Source organism: Neoarius graeffei, chromosome 3 (genome assembly GCF_027579695.1).
Source record: "Neoarius graeffei isolate fNeoGra1 chromosome 3, fNeoGra1.pri, whole genome shotgun sequence".
Classification (NCBI taxonomy): Eukaryota; Metazoa; Chordata; class Actinopteri; order Siluriformes; family Ariidae; genus Neoarius; species Neoarius graeffei.
Window position 1 is genome coordinate 80,042,495 of NC_083571.1, and position 20,621 is coordinate 80,063,115.

The following is a 20,621-nucleotide window of genomic DNA, read 5'->3' on the forward strand; positions in this document are numbered from 1 at the left end:
TACAAAGTTTTTATTTATTGAGCTTGCAAAAAATAAAAAAATGCTCCGTTTCTCAAAATCCAGTGAATGTGGATACAATAAAACCATTATTCCACTCAAACTTGTCGTACATGGCTTATAGCCGACTCGGCGCTACACGCCTCTTCGGCTATCAGCTCATGTATGACTCGATTTTGTGGAATAACTGTTAAATATATTATGATGAAGCATATGTGAGAGTTCAAACAGAAGAATAAAGCATACGGGTCTCCTTTATAATGACGTCTCGAGTGGCCTGGTGAAACACCATCTGGTAGAAGACGTATACGATTTGACAAACAAATTCATCATCCTCCTGTTGGGCTGCAAGAAGATAAAGATCTGAGATGAGAATTCCTGTAAAAGGATGAAAGATCTTCCAAGACGTGACTATACCCTACCCAACCCTACCGTTGAGCAGCTCTATAAGAGCAGGGATGATGCCTGACTTGGCTAACATGGCAGCGCAGGAGTCGTCCATAGAGACCGTGCCAATCAATATCACCACCTCCAGCACAAGGTCATCTTCTGCAGAACCTGGAGGAGGTCACAAATAATGGCCACAAGGTTAAAGGGGAACTGGAGGCACATTTTTTATCATCAAAATTCTATTTCTCTCATTTTATTAAATATCGGAATGCATTTTTGATAGCTATTTTGTCACTGCTATAGCAAGTTATGAGTGTTTGAAATATGCTCTGTAATATATCAGTCCATATGTCAAAGCAATGGCCGTAAACGAGATTCGCTGAGACCTGTGCGAGACATCGTCGGACTGAAGTAAAACGGACAGCGGAAATCAAAGTGACCGACGTCTGCCAACGTTCCCCGTGTCCGAAATTGCTCACTCATTCGCTACTCCCTACATAAGGAATTACTATATAGAGGAAAAAATGCTTTCGGACACTACTCCGTCACGCTGGTATTTACGTCATTACTGTCGCACAATTAAAACGTGTCGGATCAGTCGGCTGGTGGGTTTTCAAAATAATAAATACATGCATGCGTTTTTGTGATAAATCCATATTATACTGAGCGTATCTGTGAAGAATCTCAGTCATCCAGGTACACAGTAATCTGTGGTTGGTTGAAGAGAGCAACTGGACTTGCTGCTCTCTTCAACCAACCACAGATTACTATGTACCTGGATGACTGAGATTCTTCACAGATATGTTTCTACGCACTTTGGGATGAGATCCCTTCAACTGGTGCGGGAGTATGAGAGGACTTCCAGAAAACTGGCAGACATCTTAGCCAGAGAGCATTGTTCATTTTTGTCAACCTGGAACGACCATCACTGAACAGAGGTGGGTGTCTATGACATCTTTTATCAGCCACCTACAATGCAGCCATCAGCATTCTGATTCGGATTCTATGATGATCCATGAGAGGATAAATACTGGATACTCCCTATTAGTCAGACAGAACTGAGGAAGCCTTTAGGATGAGAGGCGAAACGTTTTCAAGAATCTTCAAGCAAGTCCAGTTGCTCTCTTCAACCAACCACAGATATACTGAGCGCATTTCCCACATTAATCAATACAAAGTACCTGCATCTTTCAGTGTTTTTAAATCAAGGCTGAATGCTTTCTTCTTTGCCGCTGCCTTTTATTAAATCAAATTTGAGACTTATAATTTGATTTCTTTCAGCGTGGACTGCACTACACAGAATGGCGTCCTGACTATATAGTGCCCTATATAGTGAGTAGGGAGCGATTTCAGACACAGGGGTTGTCAAAAGACGCGCGTGCCCTCTTTCGAATGCTGATGCAATCAAGCCAGAAGTTTTGTTTGTTTTGATAGCAATCAGGAAAGTTTGGAAAAAAGTAGGCAGTAATCGTCATTTAAACTCGTTTTTGTGCAGTATTCCCTTTGGAAAACAGTTTTCAAAATGGCGGCACTGACACTTCACGTTTCGAAGTCTCGCACAAGCCTCGTGAAGATCGCGCGGATAAGCGACGCCTACCGTGGACCAAACGAACTACATTAGGCCGATAAGTATAATATTTAATTGCGATTAGTTGCCAATACGAGTCACGATATAAGGTTACTAAAACCGAAAACGTAATTGAATAATGCGTTAATTAGGAAATAAAGCAAGTTTAAAAATGACTTCGGTTCTCTTTTAAAGGTGGAGAAAGCACTTGTGTGGGCACTGTTTTAAACCGTGACCTTGCTTGTGACGTAACTTTATTATCGGCATTAATATAAACATGTTTACATTGATGAATCCAATCTTAAATATTAGTATCTGCGCTTAGGCTCATCAACCATCTCGCTGCGCTGCGACGTCAGCGATTCTGCCAGATGTCCATCAGGCTCACCAGGTTTGAGGTGGTCTTTGAGGAAGGGTACAAGGTTGTATTCTTTAAGCACCAGCTCCCAGTCCAGATCAGGGATGGTGAGGTTAGCCAGTGTGCCCAAACACTCGATCATGAATTCCTCGTCCTCGTTCTGACCAATCTGAGCTGCAAAGTCTCCAACATAATCCTGCATGAAAACAACCGTTCACTGTTAAAGCAACGAACCAATGAACTGACCCGACAAGACTGAGAACGTCCATGAGGACAGATGTGGGTTGTGTCCATGTGAACGCTCACAATGAATAAGTTCTTGGAAGGTCCATCGTGCTGGGAGATGTTCCGGATCATTTTCATCATCAGTGGATCCTTCAGCTTGAACGCTCTCTTCATCAGCATCTTCAGTCCATTACCTAGAGTGAGAAGACACTACATGCTGTACAGCCACCAGGACTGCAGTGGCGCTTGAAAGTTTGTCAACCTTTTTAGAAGTTTCTATATTTCTGTGATAGGAAACGTCAGATGTTCACACGAGTCCAAAAAGTAGATAAAAAGAACCCAATTTAACAACCGAGACAAAAATATTATATTTGGTCATTCATTTATTAAGGAAAATGATCCAATATTACAGATAAGTGAGTGGCAAAAGTATGTGAACCTTTTTCTTCAGTATCTGTTATGACCCCCCTGTGTAGCAATAACCGCAACTAGACACTGTTGGTAACAGAGTCCTGTAGTTCAGTTTGGAGGAATTTCAGCCCGTTGCTCTGTACAGAGGAGCAGCTTCAGCTCTGCAATGTTGGTGGGCTTCCTCACATGAACTGTGTACACAACATTTCTACTGGATTAAAGGTAGACTGCCTTTCAGATTTTTCAAGTGTAGGTCATAAAAAGAATTTTCCCTGACACCTGATTATTTTTGTTTAGTGGACTGAAAGCTACTGAATTCGAAAATCACAGACTTCCAATTTTATTAGTTTTTTTGCAAATAGAACAATTAATGAATTTAGAGCCACGTGGCCTGAAATTCTCCGCTATTTTTTCCTGCTTCACCATGACCCAATTCAAGATACTACGTCATGCATCACGTGGTGGGCTTTCCCTGTTTGCACAAGGCATTGTGGGATACAAATTTGAAACAGGAGAGAAAAATGGAGGACGCGAGTTTACGAATGAAATGTGGAAGACCGACTACAGTAACGAAAAACGAGTGAAGACGTTATGTTGCGAAGGAAAGGAACCACAGGACCAAACTAATAAATATCGGCGGTCAGCGAGCACATCGGTGTGATCAGCTGTTCGTTTAGCAACCGAATGATGTAACAGTCAGTGCACGGTCAAGGAAAACCTGCGCATGCGCACACGGACTTCCTCTGTCTGCTTGACTGTGCGAAGCGAGCGATTTCATGCACGTTATTTGCTCAAATTAAACAACTTCCCAGCCACAGAATGGCCTGATATTTTGTGAGATATTACAGAAATAAACATATATCACATTGACCAAATTTCAGAGGGAACTAAATTTCACCGATTTTACGAACTCGAAAGGGAGTCTCGCTTTAAGGTCAGGGGAGTTTGACTTGACTACTCCAAAACATGAAATGTATTTTTCTTGAACCATTCTTTGGTAGAATGACTTGTGTGCTTCAGGATGTCGTCTTGCTGCATGACCCATTTTCTCTTGAAATGCAGTTCATGGACAGATGTCCAGACATTTTCCTTTAGGATTCATTGGAATAATTAAGAATCCATTGTTCCGTCAATACTGGCAAGCCATCCTACGCCAGATGCAGCAAATCAGGCCCAAATCATTATACTACCACCACCATGTTTCACCAATGGGATAAGGTTCTTATACTGGAAAGTAGTGTTTTCCTTTCTCCAAACACAGGGATGAGAATGGGACATTTAAAAAAAACTCTGAAATGTCTGCCAACTTTCCCACATATGAATGTTTTCAAATTCAATGATGGTTTAAAACGTTTATAAACTTTAAGATAACAAATCCCTACAGATATAATTTTTCGTGAGCAATAATAGAGGTAACCGTAACGATATATTAGATTCCTCCTGACTCTATCTTTGACAATTTAAGTAAAACGTACCTTTGTGCTTTTTTGTTTTGATGTGCTCCTGGATGTTTCTGGCTCCTCTGTTTCCATAATTGATCATATCTGAGCACAGAATACAAAGAACCTTTCCCGGCACGTCCACTTTTCGGATATGTTCCGTCAGGCACGTCGTCACAGTTTGTGTCCCTATCTGCACGGTAATGCTACTATCGAGCCATGCCCATCGGAAACAGTTCTTTATCCCGTTCGATTTATCGATTTCCCTGGCACGATCCTCATTTTTGCGGTCCAAAACTTTCGCCATATTGGCGAAGTAACTTTGAAAACTAACCAAAATAACTAGAACTTAAGAAGTGATCAAAACCGTGTACGTATAGCTTGTTTCTCCGTGAATTGTAGAAGTGAGATGAAACTAGCGCCAAAACGTTGCCGGAAATCGTCGTGAGTTGTCGTTAGCATAAATATTGAAGAAAGCAATGACGAGTTCTGTTATCACAGCTGCAACTAATTTTGCGATAAGTGTTGCCGAAAGATGCTGGCGGTCGGTCCTGCCTGCTTGTGCCACCAAAAGCCTCGCGCCGACCCCGAAATTTTCTCAACGGATTTACACGTTTCACAAAAATGACATTTACAGCGGGAAAAACTCGGAATTCTGCAGATCCGCGGAAAATTCTCATCCCTGCAAACATAACGCTTCTCATTTAGCATTTCTTAAAGTTCTAAGGCCAAGTTTACATTAGACCGTATCTGTCTCGTTTTCTTCGCGGATGCACTGTCCGTTTACATTAAAACGCCTGGAAACGCCGGGAAACGGGAATCCGCCAGGGTCCACGTATTCAATCCAGATCGTGTCAGCTCCGGTGCTGTGTAAACATTGAGATACGCGGATACGCTGTGCTGAGCTCTAGCTGGCGTCGTCATTGGACAACGTCACTGTGACATCCACCTTCCTGATTCGCTGGCGTTGGTCATGTGACGCGACTGCTGAAAAACGGCGCGGACTTCCGCCTTGTATCACCTTTCATTAAAGAGTATAAAAGTATGAAAATACTGCAAATACTGATACAAATACTGCCCATTGTGTAGTTATGATTGTCTTTAGGCTTGCCATCCTTCCACTTGCAAGTGGTGAGTGACTTGCGCATGCCCGATATGCACTGGGGTCACACACACAGCGGCTCAGTCCCGAATCACTGCTCGCGCGCTCTGTGAGCTGCGCAGGGCCGGAGTGCGCACCCTCCAGAGGGCACTCGCTGTTCAGGGCGGAGTGATTTGGAGCGCAGCTGCTGAGGAGGAAGCGACGAGCCGCACTGACACTTACGTGCCGAATTAGTCATGTGATTAGCGTATCCGTGTATTGGCGTTGCTGTGTGCACGCGAATCGTGTATTGGCGTTGCTGTGCGCACGCTAATCGTTTTTAAAAACGTTAATCTGATGATCCGCTGATACGGTCTAACGTAAACCCCACCTAATTTAATCTCATCTGTACACAATTCCCCCCCCCAATAGTCTTCTGGCTTGTCCCTGTGATCTTTAGCAAACTATAGACAGGCAGCAATGTTCTTTTTGGAGAGCAGTGGCTTTCTCCTTGCAACCCTGCCATTCACACCATTGTTGTTCAGTGTTCTCCTGATGGTGGACTCATGAACATTAACATCAGCCAATGTAAGAGAGACCTTTAGTTGCTTAGAAGTTACCCTAGGTTCCTTTGTGACCTCGCAGACTATTACACTCCTTGGTTTCGGAGTGATCTTTGTTGGTCGTCCACTCCTGGGGAGGGTAACAGTGATCTTGAACCTCCTCCATCTGTCTGACTGTGGATTGGTGGGAGTCCAGACTCTTTAGAGATAGTTTTGTAACCGTTTCCAGCCTGATGAGCATCAACAATGCTTTTCAGAGGTCCTCGGAAATCTCATTCCACCACCAAAGGATACACTTCCACAGACACGTGTTGTGAAGACAGATTTTGATAGATCCCTGTTCTTTAAATAAAAACAGGGCACCGACTCAACACCTGATTGTCACCTCACTGATTGGAAACATGTGACACTAATTTCACCTTCAAATTAACTGCTAATCCTAGAGGGTTACATACTTTTACCACTCACTGATCTTTAATACTGGATGATTTTCCTCAATAAATAAATGACCATGTATAAAAATTTTTGCCCCATTTGTTTAACTGGGTTCTCTTTATCTACTTTTAGGACTTGTGTGAAAATCTGATGATGTAGGGTCATATTTATACAGAAATATAGAAAATTCTAAAGGGTTTACAAATTTAAGCACCACTATATCTATGGACCCTTTTCACATGACGTCACGACAAACGCGGCCGCCATTTTGGACATGTACTACCAGTAGTTTACCACAGCCAGCATTGAGGAACGGCAGCAAAGAAAGTGTTTATTTTCAGCAAGACTTCCATCATGCCACTATATTGTTGTGTACCTGGATGTAGTAACCATCAACAAACAAGGCAAGGGTTATCGTTTTATCGGATCCCGGTAGATGCTGACCGACAGAGAAGATGGATAGCGGCATACCAACGCTTGTGTAGTGACCACTTTGTTGGAGGTAAGACGAATAAAATTAGCCAGAAAAGGCATTACATTGCTGTTAATATTCCATTCTAGTTTACTGTAATTATGATCTGGCAGCTATTTACACCGGATCCGGTGTAAATAGCTGCCGGAGCCAACGTCCGAGCTAGCGAGCTAGCGCTGGCTCCGGCCGGCCGCAAGCTCGCGCTGGCTCCGGAACCTCGTACGTTGGCTCCGGCAGCTATTTACACTGGATCCGGTGTAAATAGCTGCCAGATCATAATTACAGTAAACTAGAACGTCCGAGCTAGCGCTGGCTCGCGGCCGGCTAGCTCGCGGCCGGCCGGAGCCAGCGCTAGCTCGCGGCCGGCCGGAGCCAGCGCTAGCTCGCGGCCGGCCGGAGCCAGCGCTAGCTCGGATGTTGGCTCTGGCAGCTATTTACACTGGATCCAGTGTAAATAGCTGCCAGATCATAATTACAGTAAACTAGTAAATAGTTTTCTGCATCTCGCTCCTTTTTCTTTTATGTTTGTCGCCTTCCTCACATTCAAACCGATTCGAGCCGAAGTCCACTACATGTCCAAAATGGCGGTCGCGGTTTACGAAGGTCACGTGACTGAAAAGGGTCTATAGTAGCAGTCAAAAGTTTGGACACACCTACTCATTCGTAGGGTTTTCTGCATTTTGATTATTTTCTACATTGTAGAACAATACTGAAGAAATCAAAACTATCCCTGTGTCCGAAATTGCTCACTCGTTCACTACTCCCTACTCACTATCTAGAGAATTCTATAGAGGACTATATAGTGAGCTCATTGGTAAAATGAAAAAACACTTTCGGACACTACTCCGCTGTGCCGTTATTTACGTCATTACTGTCGCACAATTAAAACGTGCCGGATCAGTCGGCTGGTGGGTTTTCAAAATAATAAATATGTGCATGTATTTTTGTGATAAATACATAATATACTGAGCGTATTTCCCACAATACAAAGTACTGTGTGCCTGCTGCATCTTTCAGTTCTTTTAAATCAAGGCTGAATACTTTGTTCTTTGCCGCCGCCTTTTATTAAATCAAATTTGAGACTTTTAATTTGATTTCTTTCAGCGCGACCGCAATGCATGATGGGATATATTGCTTTGGTTAGTGACCATCGGTTGTACGCTATTTTTCGTGATGCGCTGTGGGATACTTTGAGTCCACTATATAGGGTGTAAATAATCCTCACTAAGGTTTTGGAGAGCACTACAAAATGGTGTCCCCACTATATAGTGCCCTATATAGGGAGTAGGGAGTGATTTCGGACACAGGGTATGAACTAACAGTCACCTGGAATGCTTTTTCAATTAACAAGTGTGTCTCTTCAAAAGTTAATGAAATTAATAAATTAATGGAATTTCTTGCCTTCTTAAAGTGTTTGAGATCAAACAGTAAATACAATATCCATACAGTATTGTCAAGTACCCCTTTTCCACCAAATCAGTTCCAGGGCTGGTTCGGGGCCAGTGCTGGTGCTGGGTCACAACTCGTTCAACTTGCGAGCCAGCTGAGAACCAGTTTGCTTTTCCATAGCTCGCGGTGCTAAGGGGAGCCACGTCATTACGTCGCTGTATACGTCAGTTACGTCGCTACGTTTGCATAAACCTTGGCGCGAATATCAAAGCAAAAACAACACGGAAGAAGCAGCAGCAGCAATAATAATGGATGACTTCGCGTTTGTACAGCTGCGGCTTCTCGTCGCTTAAAAATGGCGATCTTTCGCGGTCGTTATTGTTGTCGGTCTTAACAACTCCGCCCCCCCGCTGACGTAAGCGGTTCTTTCCTCTGGCCCAGCAGAGAGTTGGTGCTAGCCTGGAACCGGTTTTTTCTGGCCCCAGAGCCAGTTCTTTGTCAGTGGAAACAGAAAACCCGGTTCCAAACTAAGCACTGGCCCCGAACCAGCCCTGGAACTGCTTTGGTGGAAAAGGGGCAATGAAGCGCTCAACTAAGTAAAGAGAACCAACATCCATCGTTACTTTAAGACATGAAGTGACTCCAGTAATAAAAAAGAAAAAACAGTGGATTAGAAGGCGTGTCCAAACTTTGACTGGCACTGTGCATTTGTGAACACATGACATGACATGTCCTAACCTTCACAAACGAGCTGTACATTTCTCTTGTTGGCTGCCAGGTTGATGCAGAAGGAGATGAGCTCCAGGTCTATCCTCTCTTCACCACAATCAAACAACATCTTCATCACCTGCCAGTCATCAAAATGCGTACACAGGTCAGCACTATGGCATAATAAGGATTAAATATGTTCCTAATCCAAGCAAACCAATTTCCAGGAAAACTGCAGGAGCTGAATCAAAACACTCAAGACGTACAGTTGAACTCAAAACCAATACTCTCTATTCTAAAACTAGTACTCTATTGGCTTTCCCAGCTCGAGCTCAAACTGAGCACACATCCAAAGAACAGGTCTAATTAGCCCAGGCCTAGACAGGCAGGAGCTTAGGATTTCCCACAAACAGTTCCTGATTTTAGGAGTGTATCCCCCATGTCACTCCTTATTAGCTCAGATGTAAAGGACTGAACAGGAGCCCAGGGTGTGCAACTTGAAGTGAGTTTGTGTATGTGTGACGTTAACATTAAGCAGGACAGCAGGCAGGCCTGGCCAAGGCTAGTCAGCTCTGAGAGGAGACCATGCTGTGCAATCACCCAGCTCTGGAGGATCACATAGCAGCAGCCCTGGAGCCGTAATCACACAGCGGCTAGACTTACTGGCACCTGCCCTGCTCGGGCTTCCTCACCACCCTAAAGGGCCTTTGTACATCCTAAAGGCTAAAGCATGCATAATTTGACTACAAATCCCATGCTCCCATATCCGGACCTCTAGATCTCTCCTTGCGTCTTGACCGAATAAGTTGAACAGAGTTGAGTTAAAACCCAGTTGTCCACCAAAGCAGGCTGCTCGGACCTATTCCATAACACTCTCATAATTTATGTTGTCCCTTTTCTTCTTGATACTTAAAAAGGCACATACTCATGTGCACCAAGCCCGTACCTGTGGAATACAGTCTGTGTAGGCGAACATGGACTTGAAGCAGTCATCCATGCTAATATGGTACAGTATACGCATGGCTAAATGCTTCTGTGCTTCATTTCCTGAAATATGCACGCACGCACACACACACACACACACACACACACACACACACACACGCTGATTAGAGAAAACGGAAAACTAAAGTCTTATGCTAGATTCTCTCTTTTTTCATACATTATTAGTTAAAACACATTTGTGCAACATGAATCAGGTATATTTTATTTTAACCATGTTACATAAAACACCATGTTAGTTAACATTATTTTGTATAGTTATCATTTTTTTCAGTATGAAAGTTTTATTGACATTAAAATTAGAACCTACTGGTACATTTCAGAAACATTTGTATACTACAACATACAACTCAAGAGAGGAAGAAAAGGTTAAATGGAAACAGAGGAAAAGTGAGCGTTTCTAGAATTGTTTCTTGCACACATCAAATAAATAAATAAAAAGGTACCCTACGGGTACATGTGGCTACTGCTTATAAATAAAACTGTTTTCTGATCCCACGTGGAGTTTGCATGTTCTCCCCGTGTCCGCGTGGGTTTCCTCCGGGTGCTCCGGTTTCCCCCACAGTCCAAAGACATGCAGGTTAGGTTAACTGGTGACTCTAAATTGAGCGTAGGTGTGAATGTGAGTGTGAATGGTTGTCTGTGTCTATGTGTCAGCCCTGTGATGACCTGGCGACTTGTCCAGGGTGTACCCCGCCTTTCGCCCGTAGTCAGCTGGGATAGGCTCCAGCTTGCCTGCGACCCTGTAGAACAGGATAAAGCGGCTAGAGATAATGAGATGAGATCCCACGTCCATACAGTAAATATAGCGCACATACATGTTATCAAGGATACTCACCTCATCTCTTGCAAGCATCACCAAGCTGTGAGCAGCATCAGGGCTTGGAGTATTTTGGCTACCAATTTTGTTTACTGTGTTTTGTTCAAAATACAGTGTTGTGAACTATATTTTCAAAATAGTAAGAAAGCACTTGTTCATGAATTGTCTTAGAAGTATTATTTAGTACTAATGAGCACGTTTTCTTGCACAAGTGTAGTGTAAAGACTCTAAAATAAAAAAAAAAATAAAATTAAAAAAACGAAAGCGAATAGCTGAAGTGCGAGATCGGCTTCTCAATATATCTGCCAAAAAGCTAAAAAAAAAAAAAACCCAAAACCTTAAAAACATTTCATTTGACCTTTCAGAAGGACCAAACAAAAGCTGTGATAACCAAAAGGTAAATTTTCTTAAAATAAAACACCACTTACTTGATATCGAATCAGTAGCCTTGGCGAACCACGAGGAGAATCTCGTTTATCTTTTTAATCGGTTGATTATCTTCCGATACTATGAAGTTATAACGAGGTTTCTCTTCTTTCGTTTCTGGTTAGTTCCGAAGTTTATCAAGAAGTAGAACGGGTAATCGAACTTAATCAGGATAAGCGCGGACTGGTTACGAAGTTGCGCTATTGTTACGCTCATTCTTACAACACGTTGACATAGTGGCTTCGCCACTTGTTCTTGTGTACCTTTGATAACGTGAGATCAACTGTTCGTATCGCGGGATCATGATTCGCCATTCTGGTGCCTGTAATGCTTATGCGCCATTGTTACACTCATTCTTACAACATGATGACATAGTGGCTACTGCCTCGCTTCGCTTCTATGAGGCAGTAGCCACAAAAATGTACAGATTTGCATATTTCTAAGGGCCTTGAGCATGCATGCACACACGCTCGCACGCACACACAGATTTAGGGTCAAAAGTGAGGTCTCTAGCTTAATCAGAGAAAGTGAGTGTGAGCGAGAGACAGAAAATGAGAGAGAGAGTAGAGAGGGGGAGAGAAAGGGAAAGTGAAAGAGGGGACCAGCCGGAGCCGGTCGCGGACCCTTCAGGCTAGGTTATCTCAGCCTATTGAAGCCAGATGTTCTTTCCAAGACCCAGAAAGAAAAGGACTCCTCCATTTAATTGGCAAAAAAGAAGGAAGCATAAATTTTACTGCCATTAATAACTTCAAGCCATGCTGCTCTACTCTGCCAGCAAAGGCGATTGGCCTGCACATGTGCTTCTCATTAGCGAAGAGACACGCACATACACATGCACAGTAGTGCTCGGCTCGGCAGGTAGGGAGAACACAACAGCGGATCCTTTACGAGGGCTGTGGAGATCGGCCCCTATAAAAATGTTCAAAACCCTACTGGAGCCCTGGAAAGGGAGAGAGCTGCGGGGAAAAAGCATTGTTACAAACTAATTATGCTGTTCAGGGGCAGTTAGTGGGAGAGCAGCAGAGCTGCACTTCAATTACAAACCACCCAGCCTCCAAGAAAGTACAGAGAGGAGGCCTGCAGGCGTCAGCCTTCGTCCCTCTGCTTGGCCTTTCGACGAGGATTACAACACAGTCAGCCTTCCCCACAAATAAACAGTAAATAGCTGCAGTAAACACACTTCAAAGAGGGACGGATTTACGAGGTGGCATTACGAAAAGAGTGATCCTGGGAAGCTGATGGACACAACAAAAAGAAACAAAAGCGGAGTTAAGGAGCAGCCCAAGTGTGACCTGACATAAGCAATTCTCAAGGTGTGCTTTTCGAAATTCAAGAGAGAACGAACACATGGATGGTGGAACTGCTAGATAATAATGACCAGTGTCTCAATTTTAATTTTCGTTTCGCTATAAAAAGAGACCGCAGCCTACATTAAGACAAAGCAACGTTACCAGAAGTAAATTCCATTTTCGAGTTACCACGTTTCCTTTTCTTTTCTGTTCTTTTTCACCCGGCGAGTTTATTCCCAGCACTATGCTGTAAATAACTTAAAATTAAACACGGTTTGCTCCACTAGCCTAGCCTTTCATTATATACAAGATCAGTCCCTATAAAAATGCTCAAAACCCCGCTGCAACCCTGTTTAAACCTTATTTGCTGATATTTGTGGGAACTGGACGAAATGAGTTCATTAGCCAGTAAATGCAAGGGTGGGCAGGAATACCCTCGAGTCTCTGCGGGAGTGGGCAGGCACAAAATGTATAAATTTAACAAAAAGTTATAAATCGGTGGTATTTCGACTTGATGAGTTGTTCTTTGATTTGACAAAGGAGTTCAACCATTAGTGATCGCTGACCTCTTTCCTCCTCCTCCTCCTCCCACCCGTCCTGAAATTCAGCATCAGTTGCATGTTTCTAAAAGGTGCTGCATTGATAAACGCTGCAGGGTACAAAACATGTTTGGGTCCTCGGTAAAGTGGATTACCGTTGCCTCCTCCTCACGGCGCAGAGATAACACACGGACAGCAGTGATGAGAGGAGGCTGAGCCTTGCTTTTTATCTTATCTGCAGGGTTGTGACCTTCGGTGTAGGCTGCTGGGATTTGTGGACTTCTCACTCTACCAGGCCAGCTCAGAATAGATAAGACGAGTTCATCTCGGTTAATATTCATCAGCCCAAGTGCCAGATGCAAGTTTAGGACAACACATGGACATTCCTCAACCTTCACATTCACACACGCTCGTATTCTTTTCTGAAATTTAAACATAAGGGCCTTGGCTGGATGAATAGACCTTTAGCAACAGGAAGTTCTTCGGCGTGTGAGTGATCGCATATGCTTACGGATCTCCACAGGTAGCTAACATTGGACATCCCCCGTCCTGGAAGAACAACATTTACTTTCGGAGCAAGCTTGTTATTTTAACAACTATATTATATTAATTATGTGGGACACATGACACCCCCAGGACCCTTAAAAAGACACATCAGTGGTGCCAAAGGCAACCACACCTGGGTTTATGGATCAGGCACCAATCACACGCTATATTTCTCTTCAGGAAGTGGTTAGATTAAGAGCCGGACACAGATGGAGTCTGTTCGGTCAGCCGGAGGACTGAACTCACTGAGGTGTTTGATGCATGCTAATGTAGTACCTTTTTTTTTTTTTTTTGGCTAGCTATTTTGCTAGCTATTACATTATTCAATTCTCGACTAAAATTGCGGAGAGGTTTACAGGGTTGAAAAAACAATAAGAGGTCATTAGAGATTTACAATGTCTTGTACTGTAGTATTTGCAGCTGGTCCTGAAGCAGTCCTTGAAGAGTCCCTTCCCTGACCTGACTCATTAAAAAAAAAAAAAAAAATCTACAGTACTAGAAGGACTAATCAACCACAGTGTGATGAAAAAACAGCTACCTCTCATTTCAAGGTTTCTTAACCCTTTACCTTTAGGATTAGCACACACGTAGTAGCATTAATTACACATCTCGGTCATGTACATGTTATTCCGTTGTCTGGTCTTGCACGTTGTTTTGTTTACTGTAGAACTGGACTGAACCAAATCAGCTCCAACAATAAAATAACCTTAGCTCTTGTATACTCGAGCATCCCTAGTGTATTGAAACCTGACCTACACCGTATGGACAAAAGTATGTAACACCTGACCATTAAGCCCACAGGTGGGCCTTCCACAAACCGTTAGGGGTGAGTATCGGTGATGAAGCTCCGATACGATATGTATCGTGATGCACGGCTCACGATACGATACTATCAGAAATGATCGATTGACCCAAAACACAGATGTAATAGCAGACACGTTATTATTAAAAAATAAATAAAAAATACATCATGGAACTATGGCACACAATCCATATTTCATACTGAACAGAATAATACTGAAAATATTTTCAAGTTCAAAGTGTTTGTCATATGCACACTAAGGACATGTCCTCTTGTACAATGAAATTCTTAGTTTGCTGTCCACCATGAATGCCAATTACAAAGACAAATAAATAATAAATAGGCAGAAGAAATAATAAAGTAAAGGCAATGTAGTGCAAAATAAAAGCGCACACACACACACCAGTATAGTACAAAATAAAGTTAAATGTAGTGCAAAATAAACAGTATAATACAAAAATAAGGCAATGATCGGACGTAGCAGCAAAAAAAGGGCAACATTGTGCAAATATGTACAAACAAATACTGAATATTATTAATACTGAAAGTGATTTAGAAATGACAATATAAATACAAAATGTAAAGAGTTTGGTTTGTCCATATCTAAGATTTCTTACTAAAAATATTTGGCAGTTTGGCAATTGCCACACATTCAATAATTCATCAATCAATCAATCTGAGTATTATTTTGATATAGTATGAAACTAAAAACTATAATAAAACTAAAATGAAAACATAACTATATTTCATAATATTTGGTTAACTAGTGCTAGTTTCGGATGGTGACGTTCTAAATGCGTTTCCATATTTGTTGAACACGGCAGTGTTTACATACTGTTTTCTGTTTATCTGCTGAAAACATGAAATCGTTCATCACCTTGCTTTTCAACGAAGCTGGTGGTTTTATTAGGCCTAGATCTGACATTTTATTCTTGCTCTTGTTAGCTGTCATAGCTTCATAATCTTGTATTGCCTTTAGATCTAGTAGGCGCAGACCGTTAGGTTGAGAAAGTAATACATTTTAAAACATATTGCTGCATTTTTTGATACAGATTTTTTTTTTTAAATCCCATTTTCTGTATCTTTTAATTACGCATGTAAACATACTGTTTTGGATAAAGTTTTGCGGCATGCTGTTAAGCGTAAATGGTAACTGTCGTAAAAATAACCGCGAGTTTATTTCGTAAAATAGAGTTTAATTTACGGGTTGATCCACACCTCCTACCAGTTGGTGGCGGTAATTAGATTAGATTAGATAGAACTTTATTGATCCCTTTGGGATGGTTCCCTCAGGGAAATTAAAATTCCAGTAGCATCATTACAGGATAAACAGAGAATAGAAAATAGAGAAAACTTCTAGATAAATTAAGTATTTACACATACAGGAAAAAAAAAGAAAAAAGTCCAGCAGGAGAGGTACTGCACATTATATTGCACATTGTCCAGTATTGCTTTTTGTCAGGCTAGGCTACTGCTCCTTCCCATCCTCTGTCCTCCTGTCACCCCTCCTCACCCCCAGAGAGGAGTTGTACAGTCTGATGGCGTGAGGGACAAAGGAGTTTATAATGGCCCTTTTCCACTACCTTTTTTCAGCTCACTTCAGCCCGCTTCAGCTCGCTTCAGCCCGCTTCAGCTCACTTCAGCCCGACACGGCTCGCGTTTCGACTACTTCAGAACAGCACGACTCAGCTCGCTTCAGCCCTGCTTAGCACCCAAAACTCGCACGGTTTTGGAGTGGGGCTGAAGCGAGCCAAACCGAGCCGAGTGAGGTTGGGGGCGTGAGCAGACACTCCCCTGTGCACTGATTGGTGAGGAGGAGTGTCCTCACATGCCCACACACGCCCCGCGAGCACGCTGGGATCTGTAAACACCGTAAACCCGGAAGAAGAAGAATTACGAGAATTTCTGAAGCCTTATGCGCCTTGCCTCATCTACACGCTTTTGCCAGTATCTGTTGGCGTTGTCGGTGACAACAAGCCACAGCACCAAGACCAGCAACACTAACGACTCCATGTCCTCCATGTTTATTGTTTACTCTCCGGGTCGTGAGACTACCGCTTAAAAGCTCACTGATGTCACTGTTTGCGCCGCTTAACGACATCACGTGACGTCCACCCACTTTCGCTAACTCCACCCAATGTGTCCACCCACTTCCAGCCAGCACGGTTCAGCGCGGTTGTAGTCGAAATGCAACTCCAACAGCCCCGCTCAGCTCGACTCAGCACGGCACGGCTCAGCCCGACTCAGCCGCGTTTGTAGTGGAAAAGCGGCATGAGTCTGTTCGTCCTGCACTTGGGAAGGAGCATTCTGTCACTGAACAGGCTCCTCTGGTTGCTGATGACGGTGTGCAGAGGGTGACTGGCATCGTCCATGATGTTCAATAGTTTGTCCATAGACCTCTTCTCTGCCACCGTCACCAGAGTCTCCAGCTTCATGCCGACCACAGAGCCGGCCCGCCTGATCAGTTTGTCCAGCCTGGATGTGTGCTTCTTGAATGTGCTGCCCCCCCAGCACACCATGGTGTAAAACAGGACACTAGTGACCACAGACTGATAGAACATCCACAGGAGTTTCCTGCAGATGTTAAAGGACCACAGCCTCCTCAGGAAGTACAGCCTGCTCTGTCCCTTCCTGTACAGGTGGCTGGTGTTGCAAGTCCAGTCCAGCTTGCTGTCCAGCCACAGCCCGAGGTACTTGTAGGAATCCACAGCCTCCACCTTGACTCCCTCGATCAGAACTGGTCGTGACCTTGGTCTGGACCTCCCAAAGTCAATGACCAGCTCCTTGGTCTTCGAGGTACTGAGCTGCAGATGGTTCCTGTTGCACCAAACAGCAAAGTCCCTCACCAGGCTCCTATACTCCTCCTCTCTGTCGTCACTGATACACCCCACTATGGCTGTGTCATTAGCGAACTTCTGAATGTGACACAGCTCCAAGTTGTAGCAGAAGTCTGCGGTGTACAGGGTGAAGAGAAGAGGGGCCAGCACCGTGCCCTGGGGTGCTCCGGTGCTGCTAATCACAGTGTCAGACGTGATGTCCTTCAGCCTGACGTACTGCGGCCTGTTGGTGAGGTAGCTGGAGATCCAGGTGACCAGGCAGGGGTCCACTCGCATCCTGTTCAGTTTGTCCTGAAGCATAAGGGGCTGGATAGTGTTGAAGGCACTCGAGAAGTCCAAGAAGAGGATCCTCACTGTGCCATTTCCCTTATCCAGATGCGAGTGGGCTCGGTGTAGCAGGTAGAGGATGGCATCTTCCACACCAACACCTGCCCGGTACACAAACTGGAGACAGTCCTGGGCGTCAATGCACCAATTTGCTGTTTGCCAACCACCAAAAACTAAAGAAGAAGAATCATCGCAACAACGCAGCCATTTTCGCTATGGCAGTTGTTTTTATTTAGATCACGGAGTTAACATAGTTCTATATTAAGATTGTTGGATCAAACAATCAGCGATTGTATCAAGTTAGACATATTTTTCTCAGGGCTCATGCATATAAACAATCCATTTTAAACCTTTTTATGCAAATATAAAACTAACATTTGAAATATTTGTTTAATGTATCAATACTAGTTCTTCATGCAGTACAATCTCTGATACTATTAACGTATCACAATATCAATAATATCGCATAACCCTACAAATAGTTGTCACCAAGCTGGAAGAGCAGAATTACTGATAGTGTCTTTAAGCATTATGATTTCCCGTCACTGGAACAAAGAGGCCCAAACCTGTTCCAGTATGACAATGCCCCTGTGCATAAAGCAAGCTCCACCATGAAGACATGGTGTACCAAGGCTGGAGTGGAAGAACTCAAGCACAGAATCCTGACCTCAACATCAACTCCTTTGGGATGAACTGGAACACTGACTGCACCTCAGACCTCCTCACCCACATCAGTAACTGATGTCACTCATGCTCTTGTACCTGAATGATCATAAATCCCCACAGCCACGCCCCAAAATCTAGTGGAAAGCCTTTGCAGAAGAGTGGAGGTTATTATAACTACTATAAAGAGGGACTAAATCTGGAATGGGATGTTCAACAAGCACATATGGGATTGATGAGCAGGTGTCCACATACTTTTGACCTTAGTGTGTATATTAACATTTTTGTCACTATGTTACTCAAATTAATGATGGATAAACAAAAAGAAACAAGATCAACTGTGAGCTACTGCTCACTTACGTATACCTCGCTCTCGCTTATATCAGAATGCAAGCAATCGAAGGAATAGGACACTTATGAATGTCGACTTCAACAAATACCCAATCAACCTTGAAACAAGTAAAAGAGCCGTGTCTCTCCCCAGGGATTTCAAATAGCATCCTGGTAAACTGTCATTTTGAAATAGCATTTTGCTTCTTGAAATAGTGTCAAAATCCATGTTCCGTAAATACATTTGGTCGGTAAACAGGAAGTCGATGTGCGACAGACCTGAAAACAGTATACACGGTATAGAACCCCAAGGTGAAGCCCAGTACCAAATATCAAGCAGTTGTGATTCGTAGTTGCTGAGAAAAGCGTTACAAAAATTTTGTAAATCCACGCTATATGCTTTGTAAATATACTGTCGATGTGCGACAGATCCAAAAACGGTATAGAACCCCAAGCTGAAGTTTGGTACCAAATGGCTATGATTTGTGGTTGCTGAGAAAAATGGTGTTTCGGACAGACAGAGGCAAACCAGTATTAATCCCTCCTCCCCCTTCAGAGCGGCGGTATTAAAAGAAACAAAAAAAACCAAAACCAAAAACCTCACTGTACTTATACAATTACGGGTGCAAATATATTGTAACTTGGCAGACTAATTAACGTCAGAATATTTGTGCTAATAAAAAAAAAAAGTTGTGTTAAACTATGGGTGCATTATTAGTATTTCATTGTATATTTACGTTGTGCTGGTGATCCATGTGTTTATGCATCATCATTTGCATTATCATTCATAGACTGAATGATATGCACAGCTTGGCTTCTGTGCGAGTTATGACTATTAATATATAAAACAGTTTAGACAGCCGAGTCAGCCACAGATGCAAAAACTTCCTATTGCAAATGTGTGCAGGCATAGACACGTATGTATTAGGCATGTAACCATATATTATGCGACAAATTGCGATACAAATGTGTGTTGATTTGATTCGATGAAAAAAAACAAAAAAAACAATAGCAATTATTAACAGGCTGTGTAATCTCGTAGTTTTTCTTGGTTGTAATTGCGTTGTTTAGACAGCAGATAACATACAATAGCGGGAATGCATGTGACTTCACTGTAGGTGGAAGTAACACAGCTCTTGTGCTGAGAAAACACAAAAAAAACGGATCTAAAATGGGACGGCACTGTTACGCGACTGACGACAAATAGATTTAACTAGAAATGGGAGCTCTCTAGAAAAGAGAAGCAAACAGAGGTAGTATAAATGTTCATAAGAGTTTATTAAGAAAAGCCCTATTTGTTATTAACTTTTTCAATTTTAATAAAAGGAATATTTGAATCAGTAGATTACTGTATGTTACGCCAACCTTTACAAATGTGAGTATTATGGTTGATTATTGTAAGAAAATTAAATAAAAGAATAAAAAAAATAAATACAATTTTTCTTCATTTATTTTATTTTTCAAAAATACTGTGGGGAAAATTGAATCGTGAATCCAATATCATGAACTGAATCAAATCATGAATTAGGTGAATTGTTACATGCCTAGTATACACTCACTGGCCACTTTAATAGGAACTTGTTCTTGATTCTAAGATTCCTGTTCTTGGCTGCAGGAGTGGAACCCAATGTGGTCTTCTGCTGTTGCATGCTGAGATGCTTTTCTGCTCACCACGGTTGTAAAGAGTTGCTATATCCTTCCTGGTAGCTCGAACCAATCTGTCCATTTTCCTCTGACCTCTCTTATCAACAAGGTGTTTGTTTCCACCCACAGAACTGTCGCTCAGTCAATGTTTTTTCGCACCATTCTGTGTAAACTTTAGAGACTGCTGTGTGAGAAACCCCCAGGAGATCAGCAGTTTCTGAAATACTCAAACCAGTCCACCTGGCTCAAACCAACACCCATGCCACAGTGAAAGAAAGCCACACTTTGAGATCACAATTTTTCCCGTTCTGATGTTTGAAGTGAACATTAACTGAAGCTCTTGATTTGTATCTGCATGACT

The 20,621-nt window shown here is 42.8% G+C and overlaps 1 protein-coding gene across 1 annotated transcript in view; it reads right to left on the bottom strand.

Moving 5' to 3' along the window:
* The window catches only part of kifap3a (kinesin-associated protein 3a), a 105,603-nt gene that overhangs the window by 33,503 nt on the left and 51,479 nt on the right, over window positions 1-20,621 (bottom strand). Inside the window, exons 11-16 of the mRNA XM_060917436.1 lie at window positions 9,982-10,082; window positions 9,066-9,174; window positions 2,619-2,731; window positions 2,343-2,508; window positions 430-555; window positions 244-342 (exon numbers count right to left, since the gene is read on the bottom strand). Of these exons, the coding sequence (XP_060773419.1) occupies window positions 244-342; window positions 430-555; window positions 2,343-2,508; window positions 2,619-2,731; window positions 9,066-9,174; window positions 9,982-10,082 (714 nt within the window). The remainder of the gene's footprint in view (window positions 1-243; window positions 343-429; window positions 556-2,342; window positions 2,509-2,618; window positions 2,732-9,065; window positions 9,175-9,981; window positions 10,083-20,621) is intronic.